General features: G+C 43.7%; 1 protein-coding gene across 7 annotated transcripts in view; it reads right to left on the bottom strand.

Moving 5' to 3' along the window:
- Kcnma1 (potassium calcium-activated channel subfamily M alpha 1) overlaps positions 1-16,664 on the bottom strand; it is a 756,236-nt gene that overhangs the window by 97,121 nt on the left and 642,451 nt on the right. For 2 of the 7 annotated variants that reach the window (XM_023718958.1, XM_004624070.2), the window contains exon 19: positions 2,396-2,482. The exons of the other annotated variants lie outside the window; for them this stretch is intronic. In XM_023718958.1, the coding sequence (XP_023574726.1) occupies positions 2,396-2,482 (87 nt within the window). The remainder of the gene's footprint in view (positions 1-2,395; positions 2,483-16,664) is intronic. 7 annotated transcript variants of the gene reach the window in all.

The following is a 16,664-nucleotide window of genomic DNA, read 5'->3' on the forward strand; positions in this document are numbered from 1 at the left end:
TGGCACACCCACCCCAGAACCCCAGGTGAGCGGTGCTGGCCACCAAAGCTGGGCGTGGTGGTGTACGCCTATAACCTAGCACTGACGAGGCTGAGACAGGAGGCTCATTAGCAGTCTGAACTGCATGGTGAGACCCTGTACCAAATAAAGAAAGAAATAAAAGGTTAAAAATAAACTTGAAAGCTCTTCTAGCCAACCTCGTTGGCCATGACTGGCTTTATTCAATGACACTGGGTAATACTAGGGTCCAATTCCACAATGCTTTTGTGCTAGCTCTAAGATTCAGACAGAAGCACCCTCGCTGGCGCTCTTTCGCTTCCTCACTCAACCTGGGCCTCTACTAGACAATCCACTATGTCCAAATGTCCTTCATTCTCACCCCTGTGCTGGCCACTCACTTTTGTGGGTCTTCATCTAGGAGACCTAGAGTCTAATACCTGGTCACCAGCTCCAGCGCACACCTCGATTATGTAGTAAAGTCGTGTCTTCTGTCCGAGGAAACTACTTATTTCCATTGCAATTCAGAGAGGCCATCCATCATAATCATACTGCATTTAAACGAGATTTGTTCTCTCAAATGCAACTGTGCTCAAAGCTTCCCTCCTGCGCTGGCGCCCCAGAAATCTGTTCCCTGAAGAGCTGGAAGCAAATGTCTTCAGCTTAAATATACGAATGTTGTGTAATGGAGCCCATTACATATGGCTTAGGTCTCACAAGAAAGCAAGGATAACTTCTCTTTCATAAGCAGGGCATAAACTATATTTAATTATGATCTCTTCTATGGGTTCTATCAATTTCTGCGCATTTAAAGAACGCAGATCTAGGATAACTCCTAGTTAAGCTATAAAATATAATTTTCATTGCATGGCTTCTGTGACTACAAGTGAGGAATAAAAATGGAATTAAAAGGGAGACTTAAATTTACTTACTTTCACGAAAGACAAATGCTTTGAAGTAATGGGCCACTACCTAAGGGCAACACACACTGACGGGCTCATATTTAACCTACTTTGGGGCTAATTACAACACAACTCTATCTCCAGTGTTTTCACTGCCTTGCATTTGTGCAGAGGGAGCTGCATGAAGACATGATTCTTTAAAGAACCCTGACTTACCAGCTTCCTTAAAACACAAACAAGTTCAGGAATCTAATGTGGAATTTTTATAGGCGCTGAACTCCATCCAGTCTCCAAGTACTCATAAAATTCAAGGGCTTGTTTTTGCACATCCCTAAGTATGACACTTAATGTTCTGTTGTAACTTCCCAGGGCTCCCTTGTCTAATAGGCACTGAATCTAACAGTTTTACAGTTTGGGAAGACTCGTGCTAGAAAAATGTCAGGCAAGTCTAATGAGGCTTCAGATCCCCTGGTTTGCGCTGGAGTTTAATTTAAAGTTACAATGATGTTTTAACATGTTTGCTTATACTTGACTAAAGAGGATTCATTATTTGAATGACATAACCTCCAGACAATGTTCCAGGAATTGATTTAAGATGTGGTGTAATTCCAACAGCCTGAATGCAGGGCTGAACATCTGTGACAACACTTCAGTTGACTTTTCATCAGCATTCTGTTTTCAAGCAAGAGCAAAGCAACGTCTTCCAGAAGCACTGGCCAGAATTCTGGGTAACTTAGAAAGGATCATATATTAGACCAGATTTTTGGCTTTAAAAAAGAAATATCCTTCTCTTAGCTGCCTTGCCAGGTTGCAAACATTGTGTCATGGGTCACCAACGCCTCTCTGGGTTCTTGAAGTGAAATGGGACAAAGATAGCAACCTTCAGCTGCCCAGCAATCCAACCTCTGTATGCGACGGACCCTCCATCAGCTCCTGCCTGAGGCACATTTCCTCTGCCCTATGTCCCCCGGGAGATGAAGCGGCATGAAGCCCTTTGAGACTTAAAGGTGGGTTTGTTGGCTGGAGTTAGGAAATAGTTCAAAGCAAATAAACTCAAAAAAAGTCATAAAAGGCAAACAACCTATAAACATGAGTCAACCAGCTATCTCCATTACGTTATTAATCACCACATCTGGAGAAACCCACATCTGTACCCACTTAGCAGGTCATTAGTAATGTCATATTCACACTGGAATCACTCAGAGGAAGGCTCATGCAAAGTGGTTTGAACACAAAGGCATCTAGCTAACAGGGCTTCCGACTGAAGTCTGAGGCGAGCTGCTAGCTGAGGGTGGAGTCGTTTTAATGATTATTGTTCTTTACGGCTTTGCTGCTCAGTATTTCGCGGCCCAGCAAGCTACACACATGCTGAAATGCACAGGGCTGTGCAGTGTTTCTCCCTTCTTCACCTAAGCTCGGCTCAGCATGTTAAAGGGGAACACGGAAGGATGCAGGGCAAATGTTACAAGTGGGGTCACGTCCCGGTTCTCCTTCACCTGGCTCGGCCGCGAGCCGAGAATTGGAAGCTGTGTTCTTGAACTCAAATGGGCCTTTGTGATAGCGGGCTTTAGCTGCAACCTTGACTGCCAAGCAATAAGGAGAAAAGAAAACGGAAATTAATCCTCAGTGAAATTTTCTGTTAAGAAACTTCCAAACCAATTTTAACATCAAATAGAATCATGGCTTTGGATTATAATGGAGATCTCTCTCTCTCTCTCAGCTGAATTGCAGGGTGGTTTTTTTTTTTGGTTTTGTTTTGTTTTTTTCTTTTACCCGATGACTTCCTGAAATTATTTTTGCTGTGTTATTGTCATCGATGTCTACAAGGATAATATCAGAAAATTCAGAAGACGATTCCTTTGTGGAATAATTTCAGAAAACATCAGCATTCCCTTCTCCCTGGCAACATATGTAGACAAAGTCTAGTTGAACAACAGGATCAGACCCATCATCTCCTGCAAACTGTTACAAGGAATCCTATCCAAAAAACCACGATATTCCAAGCCGTCATCCCTCCCTCCGTGTTACACTGCGGCTTCTCATCTCAGGCTGCTGGCTTCCTCAGCTCCCCTGGGTGCAAGGATACCTAACCTGCATTCAATGCATGGGTTGGCCCCTCCTACAACTGATGGTGGGGCCAGTGGTACAGCAGTGGTCGAGCACGCGTGAGGCCCCCAGCACTGTGAAGGAAAGGAGAAGAAGGAGAAGCTGTTAGAGGAAGAGAACAAGCAGGAGGAGAAGGAGAAGAAGGAGGAGGAGAAGGAAAAGAAAGAGGAGAGGAAATGAGGAGGAAGGGAAGAAAAGCAGAAGGGAAGAGTGGTGAAAGAAAAGAAGAGTTATGTGCAGTATTTCTTTGTCTCCTCAGAGAAAAGCGAGTGTGTATTTTCATGCTCCATGCTGATCGTTTATGATGAAGAGTAAGGAATCAGAGAAAAATTGCTCAGATAGAGATCTAACAATGTGCTTCCTATTTTCCGTGAGTTTTTCAACACTTCCCCAAAAGGGCAGAAAAGCCACAGTAACAGGGGCATTTGGCAATGTGAAATTTGTCACGAACAAAGCTCCCAGACTGACTGGCTTCTCTTTGATAGGACTGCTAACTTGCAGCAGGAGGTCTGGGCCTCTACCACTTAGAGTCCGGGGTCTGAAGGTGGAGCCACAGAAGGCAACCCTAGCCTTGGAACACAGACTGGCGTCTTACTTACAGAGGGATGGGTGTTTCCTGCCCTGCAATGACAGACTCACGGACACCTAGCTGCCTGCCACACAGATGGGACTGGCAAGGGGGGGGATGTTTTCTTAAACTATGATGCAGAAACAACAACAAATACCAGATGAAGCAGCCCACCTGTGAGGTGGGTACCAGGGTCGTTGGGAAGGGGCATCTGGCTGCCACTTCAGACTGAACCCTGCATTGGAAATGCCAGTGCCCGTCAGTGAGCTTGAGCAGTTGACATGGCAGTGACGAGGGGAGCTGGAGCCACCTTCTAGGCTCCAGGGCAGTGGGCAGCTGATGCCAGAGCACAGGGCACGAGGCCGGGAAGAGAGTTCCTGGCCGACCGGTCTTGGCACACACTATACCACCAAGAAGTCTGAAGGTATTTTTTTTCAAGAGTTTGGCAAGCAGAAATACACAGATAACAAAAAGGTGAAGGACATGGCCCTAAAAAAGCAACCCCCCAAATCATACATGAGTCTTAAACCCATAAAACTCTCTAAAATTGAAGAACCCTGTTTTCATATGCACTATCTAGGGCAGGATAATTTTACAACCTGTAGCTGAAAGTAGAAAAAATACTTTTATTAGAAAAAGTCAGAGCATATAAGTTAAGAAAACAGTCTGTCATTAAATGAAATGGGAATGGGAAGGGATTTCTTAAGAGGCCCATGCGAAGCTGAGAGGGTACAGGAAACACCGTCCCCATGGTGGGCTGGCCACACAGAAAGGGGGCTTGTGATGCGGTTGCGCTTCTGACTTTTGTGCAGCTGAGAGGAGAATGGTAAGAGGGACTTTAAGGAACAATAGGTTGTGAAGAAGCTAATCACGGGGTATATTTCTGGCTCTATTCACTGCCTAGGGAACCTGAATTGTGTAAGTTTGAGTCCATCAACACACAGTAATGAAAGAATTCAGCTCCTACATGGGAGAGAGAAAAGAAATACTCTATAAATGTATTAACAGAATCCACATGACCTGTAATGTAATGTTCCCTACATAAAGACTGCAGGCCTAAGACGTTCTCTAGAATCAAACTGGTGAGATTAGATGGACCCATGGGGCACACACAGCCACCACCCCGATCACAAACTACAAACCTTAGGTCTCACAGGCATCCCTGTAGGAGTCCAACATGTATCAACATCCCCTAAATCCATAATCTCAGCTCACATAGCTTTGCCACAAAACTCAGCCTGCTAAGAGAAAGGAGCTGTCTATCCTATTTTGTATATGCATATATATATATATATATATATATTTCACTACAAAATGGTCCTTCATTTATTTCCCTCTTTTTTGTTTAGTTTTGTCAGAGATGGGTATTGCATTGCCAATCAAATACTGTGGGTGTATGAATTCAGCAAAATAATCCAAAATAGTCCTGTAGTCCGTAATAGTAGTGGGTCATCTGTGGGACTGGCAATGTCAGTCCAATGAAAAGAAAGATTTGTACTAATCGTGTTTAGACATGATATTATGTCTGCATCTTGTGCTATGAGTAGCTACTATGAAGACAACACTACGCAATTTATTAATTATTGTAACTGTCCTACTAACCTGTTTGGAAACTGTCTCATTGCTGTTTCTTTCTCAATAAAATTAATTTAAAAGAAAAAGCTCAACCTGCTATAATCACTTGATCAATACTTGGTCTTGTTCAGTATTTGTTAAAAATTTTCTTTTGGAGATGTGGTGGCCTTTTGCATCCTTTTTTCCTTTCCTTCTCTTCCCTTTCCTTCCCTCTTCCTTCCTTCCTTCTCTCCTTCCCTCAGTCCGAGTCTTTCCAGCATACATGGATGGCAAGGGGGTATGGATGTTTGCTTTAAGCCATGAAAGAAAAAACCCAAGAAATTCCTTCCTTTTTTTTTTTAATTTATGAAAACATTGTCTCTATTGCCCAAAAGGCAAAGAAAAAGTCTTAAGCAAAGATCGCCTAATAGTAGCTTCTTGGAGATGCAAAAATGGAATTCTAAGAGGAAATACACAACAACAATGAGAAATATAAGAATACTCCTGGATTACTAAGGTGGAGCCAGGAGATTGGGAAACTAGGAGATAGAATTTCCACCATGTTTAAATCAAACTGGCAGAGAGGGGGGATCCACAGCTTCCCACTAGCAACACCCCTTTCCTAACCATGTTCCTTCCCTCCTTACTCAATACTCTAATCAGATGGCAAAGGCTTTGAACGAAGGAAGACCTGAGGCCTGCTTTGGCCCTAGCACGTGTGGTGCGTGTCTGCAGCGGACAGCAATGAAGGTGGGGATGGAACCTGCCATGATCCTGGCACCAAGACCTGTGCTCTTGCCTTTGAGAATATCAGAAAGACCTGATTTAACCTGTCAGCAGGCTGTAGCCCACCACGTTTTTGTGCAGTCCGCAAGCTCATTTACATTTTTAAATGGGGGGGTGCATCTACAAATAATATTTCCAAATGCATTAAAATGACACGAAATTCAATTTTCAGTGGCACTAAATAAAACTGCATGCTATCCTAACCAGTCATTTGTTTGTCAGTATGTCTATAGCTGCTGTTCCTCTACAATAGAGGTGAGTAGCTTCAACAAAGGCCACATGGTCTGCAAAGCCTAAGGTGCCAACTAGGTGACCCTGGACAGAAAAAAAAAAAAAAAAAAGCAAAGCGCTCATCCCTGTAGAAATTTAAATTTCTTTTTACATTTTCCAAGCTTTTTTTTTTAGTTTTCTAAAAAGAAAATGACCTTCCCGACGCATAAGAATAGTCAAGTCATAAAAGAAATGCACATGGAATCCACTAGCTATGCCAGATCTGGGAATGTGAGGACTGACGGGTCACTTAGTGACTCCAGTGTCCCTACCGTGCAGCCTGTTACCAAGCCAGCCAGTCCACAGGCCTTGAGTCTCGCATTTTCCAACTTAAGCGAAGTTGGATTCATTCTTGGAGCATCAAGACAACCGCATCTACCGCGAGCAATTCCTCGAAGCTGTCAGTGTGTGCTGCCAGTCCACCCTGCGAGAGCCCCGTACAAGACAACAGATTAACCATTAGGGTAGATATGTTGAAAATATACAGCTTCAACCTTTCCCCGGCTAGCTCAGAGCGATATCGAGATGATTATTTCAACCGTCAGCTGCCGCATAGATTTAAACCCCTGCACAATAACTCCTGGATTCATCTGCCCCTTGTCAAACTTGCGCAGCTTTACTTGGAGGATACATGGTGTGGCAGCTTCACTGTGAATCCAGAATGATCCAGACGGCTGCTGTCTCTTTGTTAACAGGAAGCCAAACTGATGAGTTTGTAATGCATTTCTTATCAAAGGTAGTCTCAGAAAAGAAAATGTGACCCATCATCCGTTTGGCTACAATTTCATATATACTAGATTACGGGTTTCATCGGGACATCTCTGTTATTTTCTTGGAGAAACAGATAGCTCCACATCCATCCCATTAAAATCATCTCATGCCAATGAATTATGTATTTATGAATTTATAATTATCCTTGATTTCCCCTCCTGCAGTATATTTAATAAAATCATCAGCTGGAGCCTGCAGAGCAATAGCATTTAATAAATACAAGCACACTAATATTGTCGTCAGTTCTTCATGATCCTTTCAAGCTAAGTCTAAAATGGTCATTGTGAATCAAAGAATAGTGAGTTTCAAGCCATGCTTTTAAGAAAGACAAAATGGACAGTAATAGAATTTAGGGAGCCTGGAAAGGAAATTTTTTTTTCTCACATGGTTTATTGTCAAATAGATTTGAATTTATTACAGGTTAAATCAGGTCTTTCTGATATTCTCAAGAGAAAATGCCTGAGAGATGCCAAACAGCTCCTAGCACATTGGAGAGTCTCTTAGCAATGGCTGGTACCTTTTTGTTTTCACACCTACTGAATTCGGGGCTTACCTCACGGCAATCAAATCGCTCTTGTGTCTTCAATTAAAATTATGACATTTTGTTCATGATTTTTTTTCAGTTTGATATTTTGAAGACCCTGCATGAAATTCTCATTTATCCTTGATGACCAAGGAAAATATGTCACCCTAGGTCTGGCTCAGCCCTGTCCATTTCCTGAGGGCATTTGGGGTGCTAGCTCCACCGCCCCACGGAATTGGACAGAGTCGACGCAAAACATGAGTTCTTTTTTTGGATCACTTCACGCTGTTTGCCTGAGATTGTTAAGGAAGGCCCTTGCCACAAACGCTTCCTCCTGGGCTTGCAAGTTGTCAGACATCCAGAGGAGTGGAGAAAAGATCACGCTGCCTCAGGAATCTGAGATTTGCCACCTGCCCACGGTGAGAAACAGAAAAGAAAGATGGGGTCAGGTCTCTCTCGGTCTTTCCTTCAACCCCACTTCAAATTCTCCTGGCTAACATAATGCTAGTTTACGTTTTCACTCGAGGGCAATAGCTTGTATTTGCTTATATGTTTTGACTCAGGCCTTCCCTTCATTCTATTGTTTTCCCTCCCTCCAAACAGCTTCAAATAAACACGGCTGGCAAAAGATGTCAATTGTATTTTCATTTCCAGGTTCACTTTGCTATTTACATTTTTAAAAATTAATGCTTGCCCCAGTGATTCTGCTCATTGAAGACTCACCTGGAATTTAATTGTGTGTCTATCTGAAATTGTTGTCTAAACCAGAAGATGTTGTACAGATAAGGGCCATTATTATTAACATCATAATTATTATGGGTTCATCCATAAATAGCGTATCTGCCACGGAGCTGGTTGTGTCAGGAGGCCCCTGCAATTCTACTACATATTCCAGATGGTTGTACTGATCCTCTCTGTGAAACTCAGATAAAGGGAAAAATGCTTGGAGTTTTAGTTCAACCAGGTGCCCGATGAAGAATGCTCTGCCAGAATACTTCAGAAATACACTACTTTTTTAACCTTGGGAGGTGAGGACCAGTCTGGATAGCGATTTTACACTAAACGCAGCATTTAGTTTATTTCTTAAGGACGTGGTCACCTTCTAAAGATGTTCTGAACTATAAAGTTATCTATTTGTACTATAATTTATCATCCAATACATTATGTATCCTATTTTCAAAGCCACCCCCCCCCGTAGGTCCCTTCCTGCTCAGTACAGTCGGAGGGCAAGGTATGCAAGGCGGTAGCTGGGGCAAAGGGGCTGAGGGCTACTGTGGCATCAGTCTTTGGGGTCAAGACGACACCAATACGAGATGCCTCCCCAGAACTGAGCCTAGGTCTGCTGATTACAAGCCAGCCTACCAGGCCTCTGCCCATGAGGACCAACAGGAGGATGTGCACTTCTGGAATCAAGCCACCTGCCCAAGATCCAGTTCTGAACCTCTGAAGAGCCCTCTTCTCAAACAGGTGAGGGTCAATGACTCTATGTTGAAAGCTCTACTCTCTTCCTGCTGGACAACTGAGGACATTAAGTTTCAGAAATTCTGTGGGATGCAATGTGACAATCACAGGCCACAGGTTGACAGTGTAAGAACTAAATGCTGTCACAGAGGCTCTGACTGGCCCCACCTTGCTGGCTCACAGGCGTTTACATTTTGGACAATATTTAAATCTGAAGATTGTCTGTATAAATACGGATTTCTAACATCAATCTGCAAGTTTGTAGAACACTGAGCTCCTCTTTCAAGAAGGTAAGTGTCTCATGGGCAGGATCTTACAAGAAGGCTGAGAATCCCACTGCTCAGAACGTAGCAGGAACCCTTGCTCACATTTCTGTCCCTGGTTCTGGTAACACATGTACCGTGCCAGAAAGAAAGATTTTTAAGGCCCAGCATATCCCTCACAAATCCACACTCATAGCGAATGGAAAGCAGGGTTAAAAAACACAGAGGGCTTCAAGCCAGTGCTAGGTTCAAACCCAGTTTGACAAATTATCTAACTTCAGTTTTCTGGCTTATACAATGGGAATACTGGGTGTGCCCAACTCTTGAGTTGTTACAGGAGACTGGAAACACGGAAGGTATTTAGTGGAGGTTCTGGCACGCGCTTACTGTTCTCCATCATTACTTTCCTGCCTTGGAGAGGCCCAGGAGCTTGGGGCTCTGGAGTCCCTCTCCCCAGTTCCAGTCTGCTGTCTGTCGATGACATTCTATTCACATGGCTTCTCCCCTTTCCAAGCAACTGATACAGTATCCGAGGGCTAGAACAAGGTGGGCACCCCACCTCCACTCTTACAGGGCAATCGGCTGTCACCCTGGTCCTGTGTTTCATATGGCCCTAGTGAACCAGTCAGGTCGAATAATTAGGTTTGCCAAGTGTCATAAAATCAAGCAAAGCCAGAAAACATTTAAATGGACCTGGACTGCAGAAAGCTGGGGCCAGTTGGGCCGTAACAAATCAAAGTCAGATGGAAGCATGGAGAAACCCCGCTGTTGCCTCTAAATGAGGGGAAATGCATGCTGCCTTGCTCTCTGTGGGAGCTCTTTCTCTTGAGTTTCTGGAAGGAGGCCATGGGGGTGACAACGGGCGGCAGGGTCAAGGGAATGATGGGAGGCAAGGCAGTGCCTCCTTTACTAGCCTTTTCAACATGGCTTCCTTCCACCTACCACTGTGTGAGTCCTTCAAGAAGCACACTAAGCCCACCTCCTCCTGGAAGCTTCCTCAGGTGACCTTAAGGAGGTAGGGCTGCACTTTTCTTCACAAATTCCTTGGCCCTTCTGATCTCCCCCACACACACATCTCCATACTTTTGTTGTATTATTAATCTCTTCACCCCAGTGTGTCCAGCTCCCCCAGCTAGACTCTAAGCTCTTCTACTGTAATTCACACCATTTCTGAATCTCTCACAAATTGAGCCTCAGGTAAGGTTCCCAGGAAACTGCACCTTTCAGCTAGGGAGGTGGCACCGCGCTATAGAGGGAAAAAACAATGTCGCGGTCAGGAGTCCAGAGTTGAAGGCCTGGCTTGGATCAACTGTGTGGCACTGGCAGGAACGTCCCCTCCCAGGGACTTTGGTGCTAATTAATTACAAGACTGCTCCTGCTCTGATTTGTGATGACTCCGGGCTGGATGCTGTCTGCTGATCCTTAGCAGGTATTGCAGGAACCAGCTGCAGATTACAGGCCTCCCTAACTACCTGGCCACAAGTAATTACCCAGCATTTCCAACCCAAAAAGCTACAGAATAGGAAAAGCAGAATTCCTGCACCAAGGAAAATGGGGTTTACCTCAGTGGTTCTAAACTCCGGCTTTCAATAAAATGAACTGCGGAACTTTGGAGAACAGCAGGGCTTCAACCCCACCCAAGACCCTTCCAACATAATCTAATGACACTCCTTTTGTTTTCTTTCCTTTCCAATGATTTTTTTTTTTTTTTTTTTTCACAATGAAAGAGAACTACAAGACTAGCTGGAGAAACGAGGCTGCGGTATCTTAAAAAAATTATACAACAATAATTCACCAGCTAAACAACAACAACAGTGTAGAAGAGGGCATGTGACAATGCTGAGTGGGAGCTACATGAATGCCTGATGGTCAGTACTGGGCAGAGGTGTTTAGAGGAAAGGAAGGAGTCTTGGAAGAAGATAGGATGGGCCGCAAGTCAGCAAGAGCATCCGGCACGCCCTGGAGCTGAGCACGGGGTCTGCAGCTCTGAGGGGGTCTGCAGCTCTGAGGCCAGGCACTCAAGAGAGCAAACTGACCAACATCCTGGGGAGAGGCGGGAAAGAGCAGGAAGGGCATGTTTGCTGCGGGGGTGGGGGGTGGGGAGGGAGCCTCCACAAGGGCAGTCCTGCCTGGAAACACTAAACTGGGGAACCTGGGAAAACCAGTTTGGCTCACAAAGGAGCATGTATCTAACAACACAGCTGGGTCCTGGGGGGATCGATTGGGGGCAGGGGACATAATATGTCACAGAATTTGGACAGTATCTGGTAACAACTGGCATCCTCTGGGAGTTCCTTGTACTTCATTCTAAATGTCCCGATTCAAAGACGGGGTCTGCATCTTGGAAAAGTCTGTGAAAAACTGCACCCCTGGCCCACTTCCTTTCTGGTCACTTAAAAGTCACAAGGGCCCAAGATGAGACCCATACCTACGTGTGCAGAGCTAGAATGAGGAGGCCCCTTGCAGTGAGCCAGTGCTACTGTGGTCTCACTTGTATCCAGAGCAGTGGATTTAACAGTAAAAAAAATAAAGTTATTTTATGCTTTGGGAAATTCCTGAGAAATTCAGGAGGCTGATTTTTTTTTTTTTTTTTCTTTTTGGTACCAGGGATCAAACTCAAGACCTTGAGCTTGCCAGGCAGGCACATATGATGCTGAGCCATCTCCCCAGCCCTAACGAGGCTGATTTCTTCACAGAACAGCTCTGTCCACTTAATCCTGGCTCCAAGGTGGCTATTTTCTATCTTCAGTTACAAGTCCGTTTCATACTGGATATCAATGGTGGCGGACCATGGGCGTGTGTGACAGAGCCAGCTGCTTGTTACCACTAAGAGCTCTAAAAGGTTTACCTCTACAGAAAACTAGAAGGAAAGCCACCAGAGCCTCACTTTTACATGGAACTTGCTTGTAATCCATAGTCTAAAGAAACATTTTCAGGGGCTGGGGAGATGGCTCAGTGGAATAAGCGCTTCCCTGGCAAGCACAAGGGCCTGAGTTCAATCCCCGGTTCCACCAAAAAATAAATAAATAAATAAATAAATAAATAAATGAAATAAAAACTAAAAAACATTTTCAACAAAACCAGTGTTTGAAAGTGGATTCACTCACACGAAAATGTTTCCTCAATTCTCTGCTGCTTGGTTTCAACTGATCAATAACTCTTCAGGATCTGCTCTGTCAAAACCTGGTAAGTGCATTATTTTACCCAGAACTTTTACCCAATCCCTACTCCTGTACACCTGAGAAAAACTTAAAGAGCTCAGAACAGAGAAACCTTTAATGTAGGCCAAAGGTGGTCCAGGGGTAACATTAGCGAATCTTGGATATGAATGAATTCGTTAGTAGCATCTTGATATGTACATTAATGAGTTATTTTCAAAGTTGTGCATTAAACCAAAGCTGGCATTTTGTAAACGTTTATAACAAGTTCCATTTGGCTACTGACGGACATAGGAACAGAAATACTTTCCTATGGAGAGTATTTTTCCTTTAAAAAACTAAAAAGGTTAATTATTTTGACAAAAAAAAAACAAACAAAGAAACCTTTATTGGATTCTCAAAATCGTTTTAAAATAATTAAATTACAAAAAGTATAAAATATATGCATTTGAAACTATTTATGATCCACTAGAAAGAACTTAATAAAGAAGAAAATAAAGAAATGAATCCTTCTGTGATTTTAATTTTAATTTTAATTTTAATTCTCCCATTCCCTGACCTCAGTAATCCACTTCCTCCTGTGCAGGTCATCAGCTACTCCTAAGCATTTTGTACAAAAAAAAAAAAAAAAACACTGTAGATTTTTAAAAGTTGGTAAAAGGATGAGGCTCTGTTTTCTTAAAGTTGAAAGCAGTCCCATGACTGAAAAACCAAAGTGCAATTGCGGGCATGTCTGGATTTTTGGTTCACTGACAACGCCCAGTTTGACAAACCCGTCAGTCTTTCTGTAAACCACCTTCTTGAAAAACAGAACACAGAACTCTGATCTTAGTCCGTCAGAATTTTAGTTTGGGCCGAGAGAGAAAAGCAACGACTGTGGTAAACTCACTCATCTGCAAGTCTTCATAAACGTGCATCACGCTAAAATGATTTTCTTATAGGCCATTAATCCAGCACATCAGTCACCTTTATAAAAATGTCCCTCGTGAGCCTGGCGTGGGTGACTCCTGGGAATCAATTTGTAAAAGCAAATAGATAAAAGTGGGGGCCTGTCACCTGGCCGCCGTCATGCAGCTGTTACAGAGCGCTGGCCTCGGGACTGGTCACATCGATTGAACTAGGACTTTCTCCAAGTGAACCTTATATCCAGCGCGTTGGACTTAAAAGATTGGAAACTGAGAGGCACTGCCTTACAGCAAGCATACCTCTTTTAAACAGGGAGCTTTACATATTCATCTTAGAGAATAAAGGCGATAATCTTTGGAAACCGAAAAACCCAAAAGCGAGGGCAGGACAGCGCCTGACGCCACCCAGGGAGTGTGTTCATTTCTAGGGAAGCAGCGCCACCTGCTGGCTGTGTTGCGCTTCGCGCCCTCCGTGGTTTGGGGCCAAGGATCTTGCAATCTATGCATAAATACCTAGCCGTATTTCTCAACTGCTGTTATACGTAAGAATTTTATTACCAGTCGGCAGATTTCTAACACACTGGTTGCAGTTTAATAATCCTCTATTACCTGAAGTATGGGTTATATAAAAACCTAGAATGTTAATTGTTGACAAATCAATTGTAGTATGTAAAGCCGTGTAAGTCACCCAGTAAATACCTAAATAAATCAAGAAGGATAGTTCCTTTTGTTCTCACAACGTGTTATTAAACACCACAACTTGATTACTCACATAAAATAATGTTTGTGCATTTCCACATACTAAGAAATCCGGGGAAAAGGTATTATGATCATATGAACAGAGAGATTTTCCTTCATTTACAACAGAGAGGAAAATATTTTACAAAGAACATTTTTCCTTTCTTTAAAAAAAAAAATCTAAACCAGGATACCATTTAGAAAAATTTGCTCATATACCAAAGCCCGAGTTATAAATAACTAAGATTCCACCTATAAAATGCTAGATTTTTTTTTTTTTAAGTGGCAACAGGGAGCTCGTAAAGAATAGAGTCACAGGTGCAGCAGGCACAGCGGTACTACCTGTCAGTTTTCAGGAAAAGATCACACAAATGTGATAGCAAGGGAACACAATAAGGGAGAAAGAGAAACAGGAATGTGATAGTGTCTCGGAGCATATCTGCAAAGGAAACTGTGAAATAAATTAACACCCAAGCGCCCACAAAAGGCACGTTGTAGCTTCATTGGGAGTGATTGTTCTGCGCCAGGGAAGGCTGGTGGTTTTGTAAGGACAGAAATAAAATGTGGGCTGTGAAATCTGCTCGTGATAACTAATGACCGCACTACTTAAAAATCTGATTTTATCTCTAACAGAAAAAAAAATCAGAATAAAAAAGTACCCTAAAGGATCAATGAATGTGCTCAGAATCATATTTCTCACTTGGAACAAACGTACTGCAGGAAGGATCAAAGGGCTGCAGGAAACGAAAAATGACAGTTCCTATGTTACCCTGATTTAAGCTCAAGGAAAACAACTACCCTGCTGATAGCATCTAGGGTCTTAGGAGGGGGGGTTGCAGATTTCTTGAGTTGTTCTAGAAGGAGATGAGAACCGTGACCCATTCAGCTGATGGGAAGCCCACTTTAATTTCAAAAGATTATTGAGATTTAATCTCTAACAAAAAAATAACTCCTCAAGAGTACCCTTTACACTGTACCAATACAGTCGTGCTATTTTCTGTAAAAAGTGCAGAATCTCTTTACATTCAGCTCCACCATTTCTCCGAGTAGGGTGAGGTGCATGCAGAAAGGGACTCCAATGTCGGGCCGCTGCCTCTGAGCTCAGAATGTCTCAGTGTTAGCTAGACAGAGCACATGGCTAGAAAGTCAGAGCCGGAGTAGGACCTCTCCTCTCACACCTCCTCTGGCTCCTGTGCACCGTGGAGAGCCAGATGGCGAGAGCCGGTTTCAGGAAGATGTGACAGACAGGTTTAAGCTGAGGGTTTGCGCTGTCCTGTCAGTGTGTTGGGGCAGCAAGGTTACTGTCCAGGCAGCTGGTTGGGGCGTGCATGGTCAGGAGTGCAAGCGTGGCCATCCGTTTCACTGAAGTAAGGAATCCAGGAAGAATCATAGGGGAATAAAAAGTGTTTGGGGGTTAGAAATGGGTGTCGTGGATCCAAAGGGCACAGCGAAGTCACCCGAGGAGCAGGAAGGCCACGGATGCCTCGCTGCCATGAGTCTCTATCCACGGAGACCTGAAAATACCTGATGATCCACAGGCGAGACTACCCTGGCACCACCAGGCCCACTGTGACGTCAACACCCCACACCCTTCATGCGCCTACCAGTAGGATCAATGGAAGGTGTAGGCGACCTTCAGAAGAAGCGGTGATCAATTCCTTATCAGTCATTCCGAGCTGTCCAGCAGTTTGTGGAACTGGCTGTTCAGAAACTAATCTTGTTCAAGGCCGTATAAAGGCACAAGGAAGATCTCTCACCTTGCCACCCTCTTTTCTCTTGAGATACAGGGCAGATAAAGAATGAGAACATTCCCAACAGAGTTTCCAGATTATTTAGCAACTATCTGCAGAATTCTGACTTCGACCTTGGCTACATGCAAGGTGTGAATCCAAACACCAGTGAGATTTACTGTTTGTTGTTGTTCTTTGAAGTTTCAAAAGCTCATGGGAAAACTGCTCTGCAGGGAGTTGGTGTGAGGTGATCCTGGCTAACAGGAGAGAGACACATTAATCTTGACTTGGGATTTGAGGGCAGCCAATCAAGGTGCCTTAAAAGAGACTGCAAAACTGGGGCAGACCTTCGAAGCAGGTATTGGCAACTTTTTTCCTTAAAAGGTCAGATGGTAAATATTTTAGTTTCAGGGGTCTATACATGCTCTCTGTTGCAACTCAACTTTGTTGTGCCCCTTAAAAGGAAGCAAGAAAAATGGGGGAATGAATTGGCATGTCTGTGCTACAATAAAACTTCACTTACTAAAATCGATTAGTGAGTGGGCCACACTCTGCGAACCCCTGCTTTAAAGTGTGGGCAAGCTTGCGCCAGCTCAGAGAGGCAGGCGAAGAATCAGGTGCAGGAAAACACTATAAAATGTGTTGAGTAACAAAAGCAAGGCACACTTGAGGCACACTTGTGTGATGAATACAGCTATAAAAACTGGTAAGGGCTGAACTGTGAAGGGCTCTGCTCGCCACGTTAATGACAGAACCTTCCAGGCTGTCCTATGGTTGCAGTTTATTAAGTATTCAAGGATCTACCAAAAATCTGTCTTCCCTTTCTTAGTAATGAGATGACAAAAAGATTAGATCTGTGTTTTAAAATACTGAACTTAACAGTGGGCTGGTAGCTAGAAAAACTGACTGGAGGAAAGAGTGGTAGCAGATTA

This window comes from Octodon degus, unplaced genomic scaffold (assembly GCF_000260255.1).
Source record: "Octodon degus isolate 3935 unplaced genomic scaffold, OctDeg1.0 scaffold00005, whole genome shotgun sequence".
Taxonomy (NCBI): Eukaryota; Metazoa; Chordata; class Mammalia; order Rodentia; family Octodontidae; genus Octodon; species Octodon degus.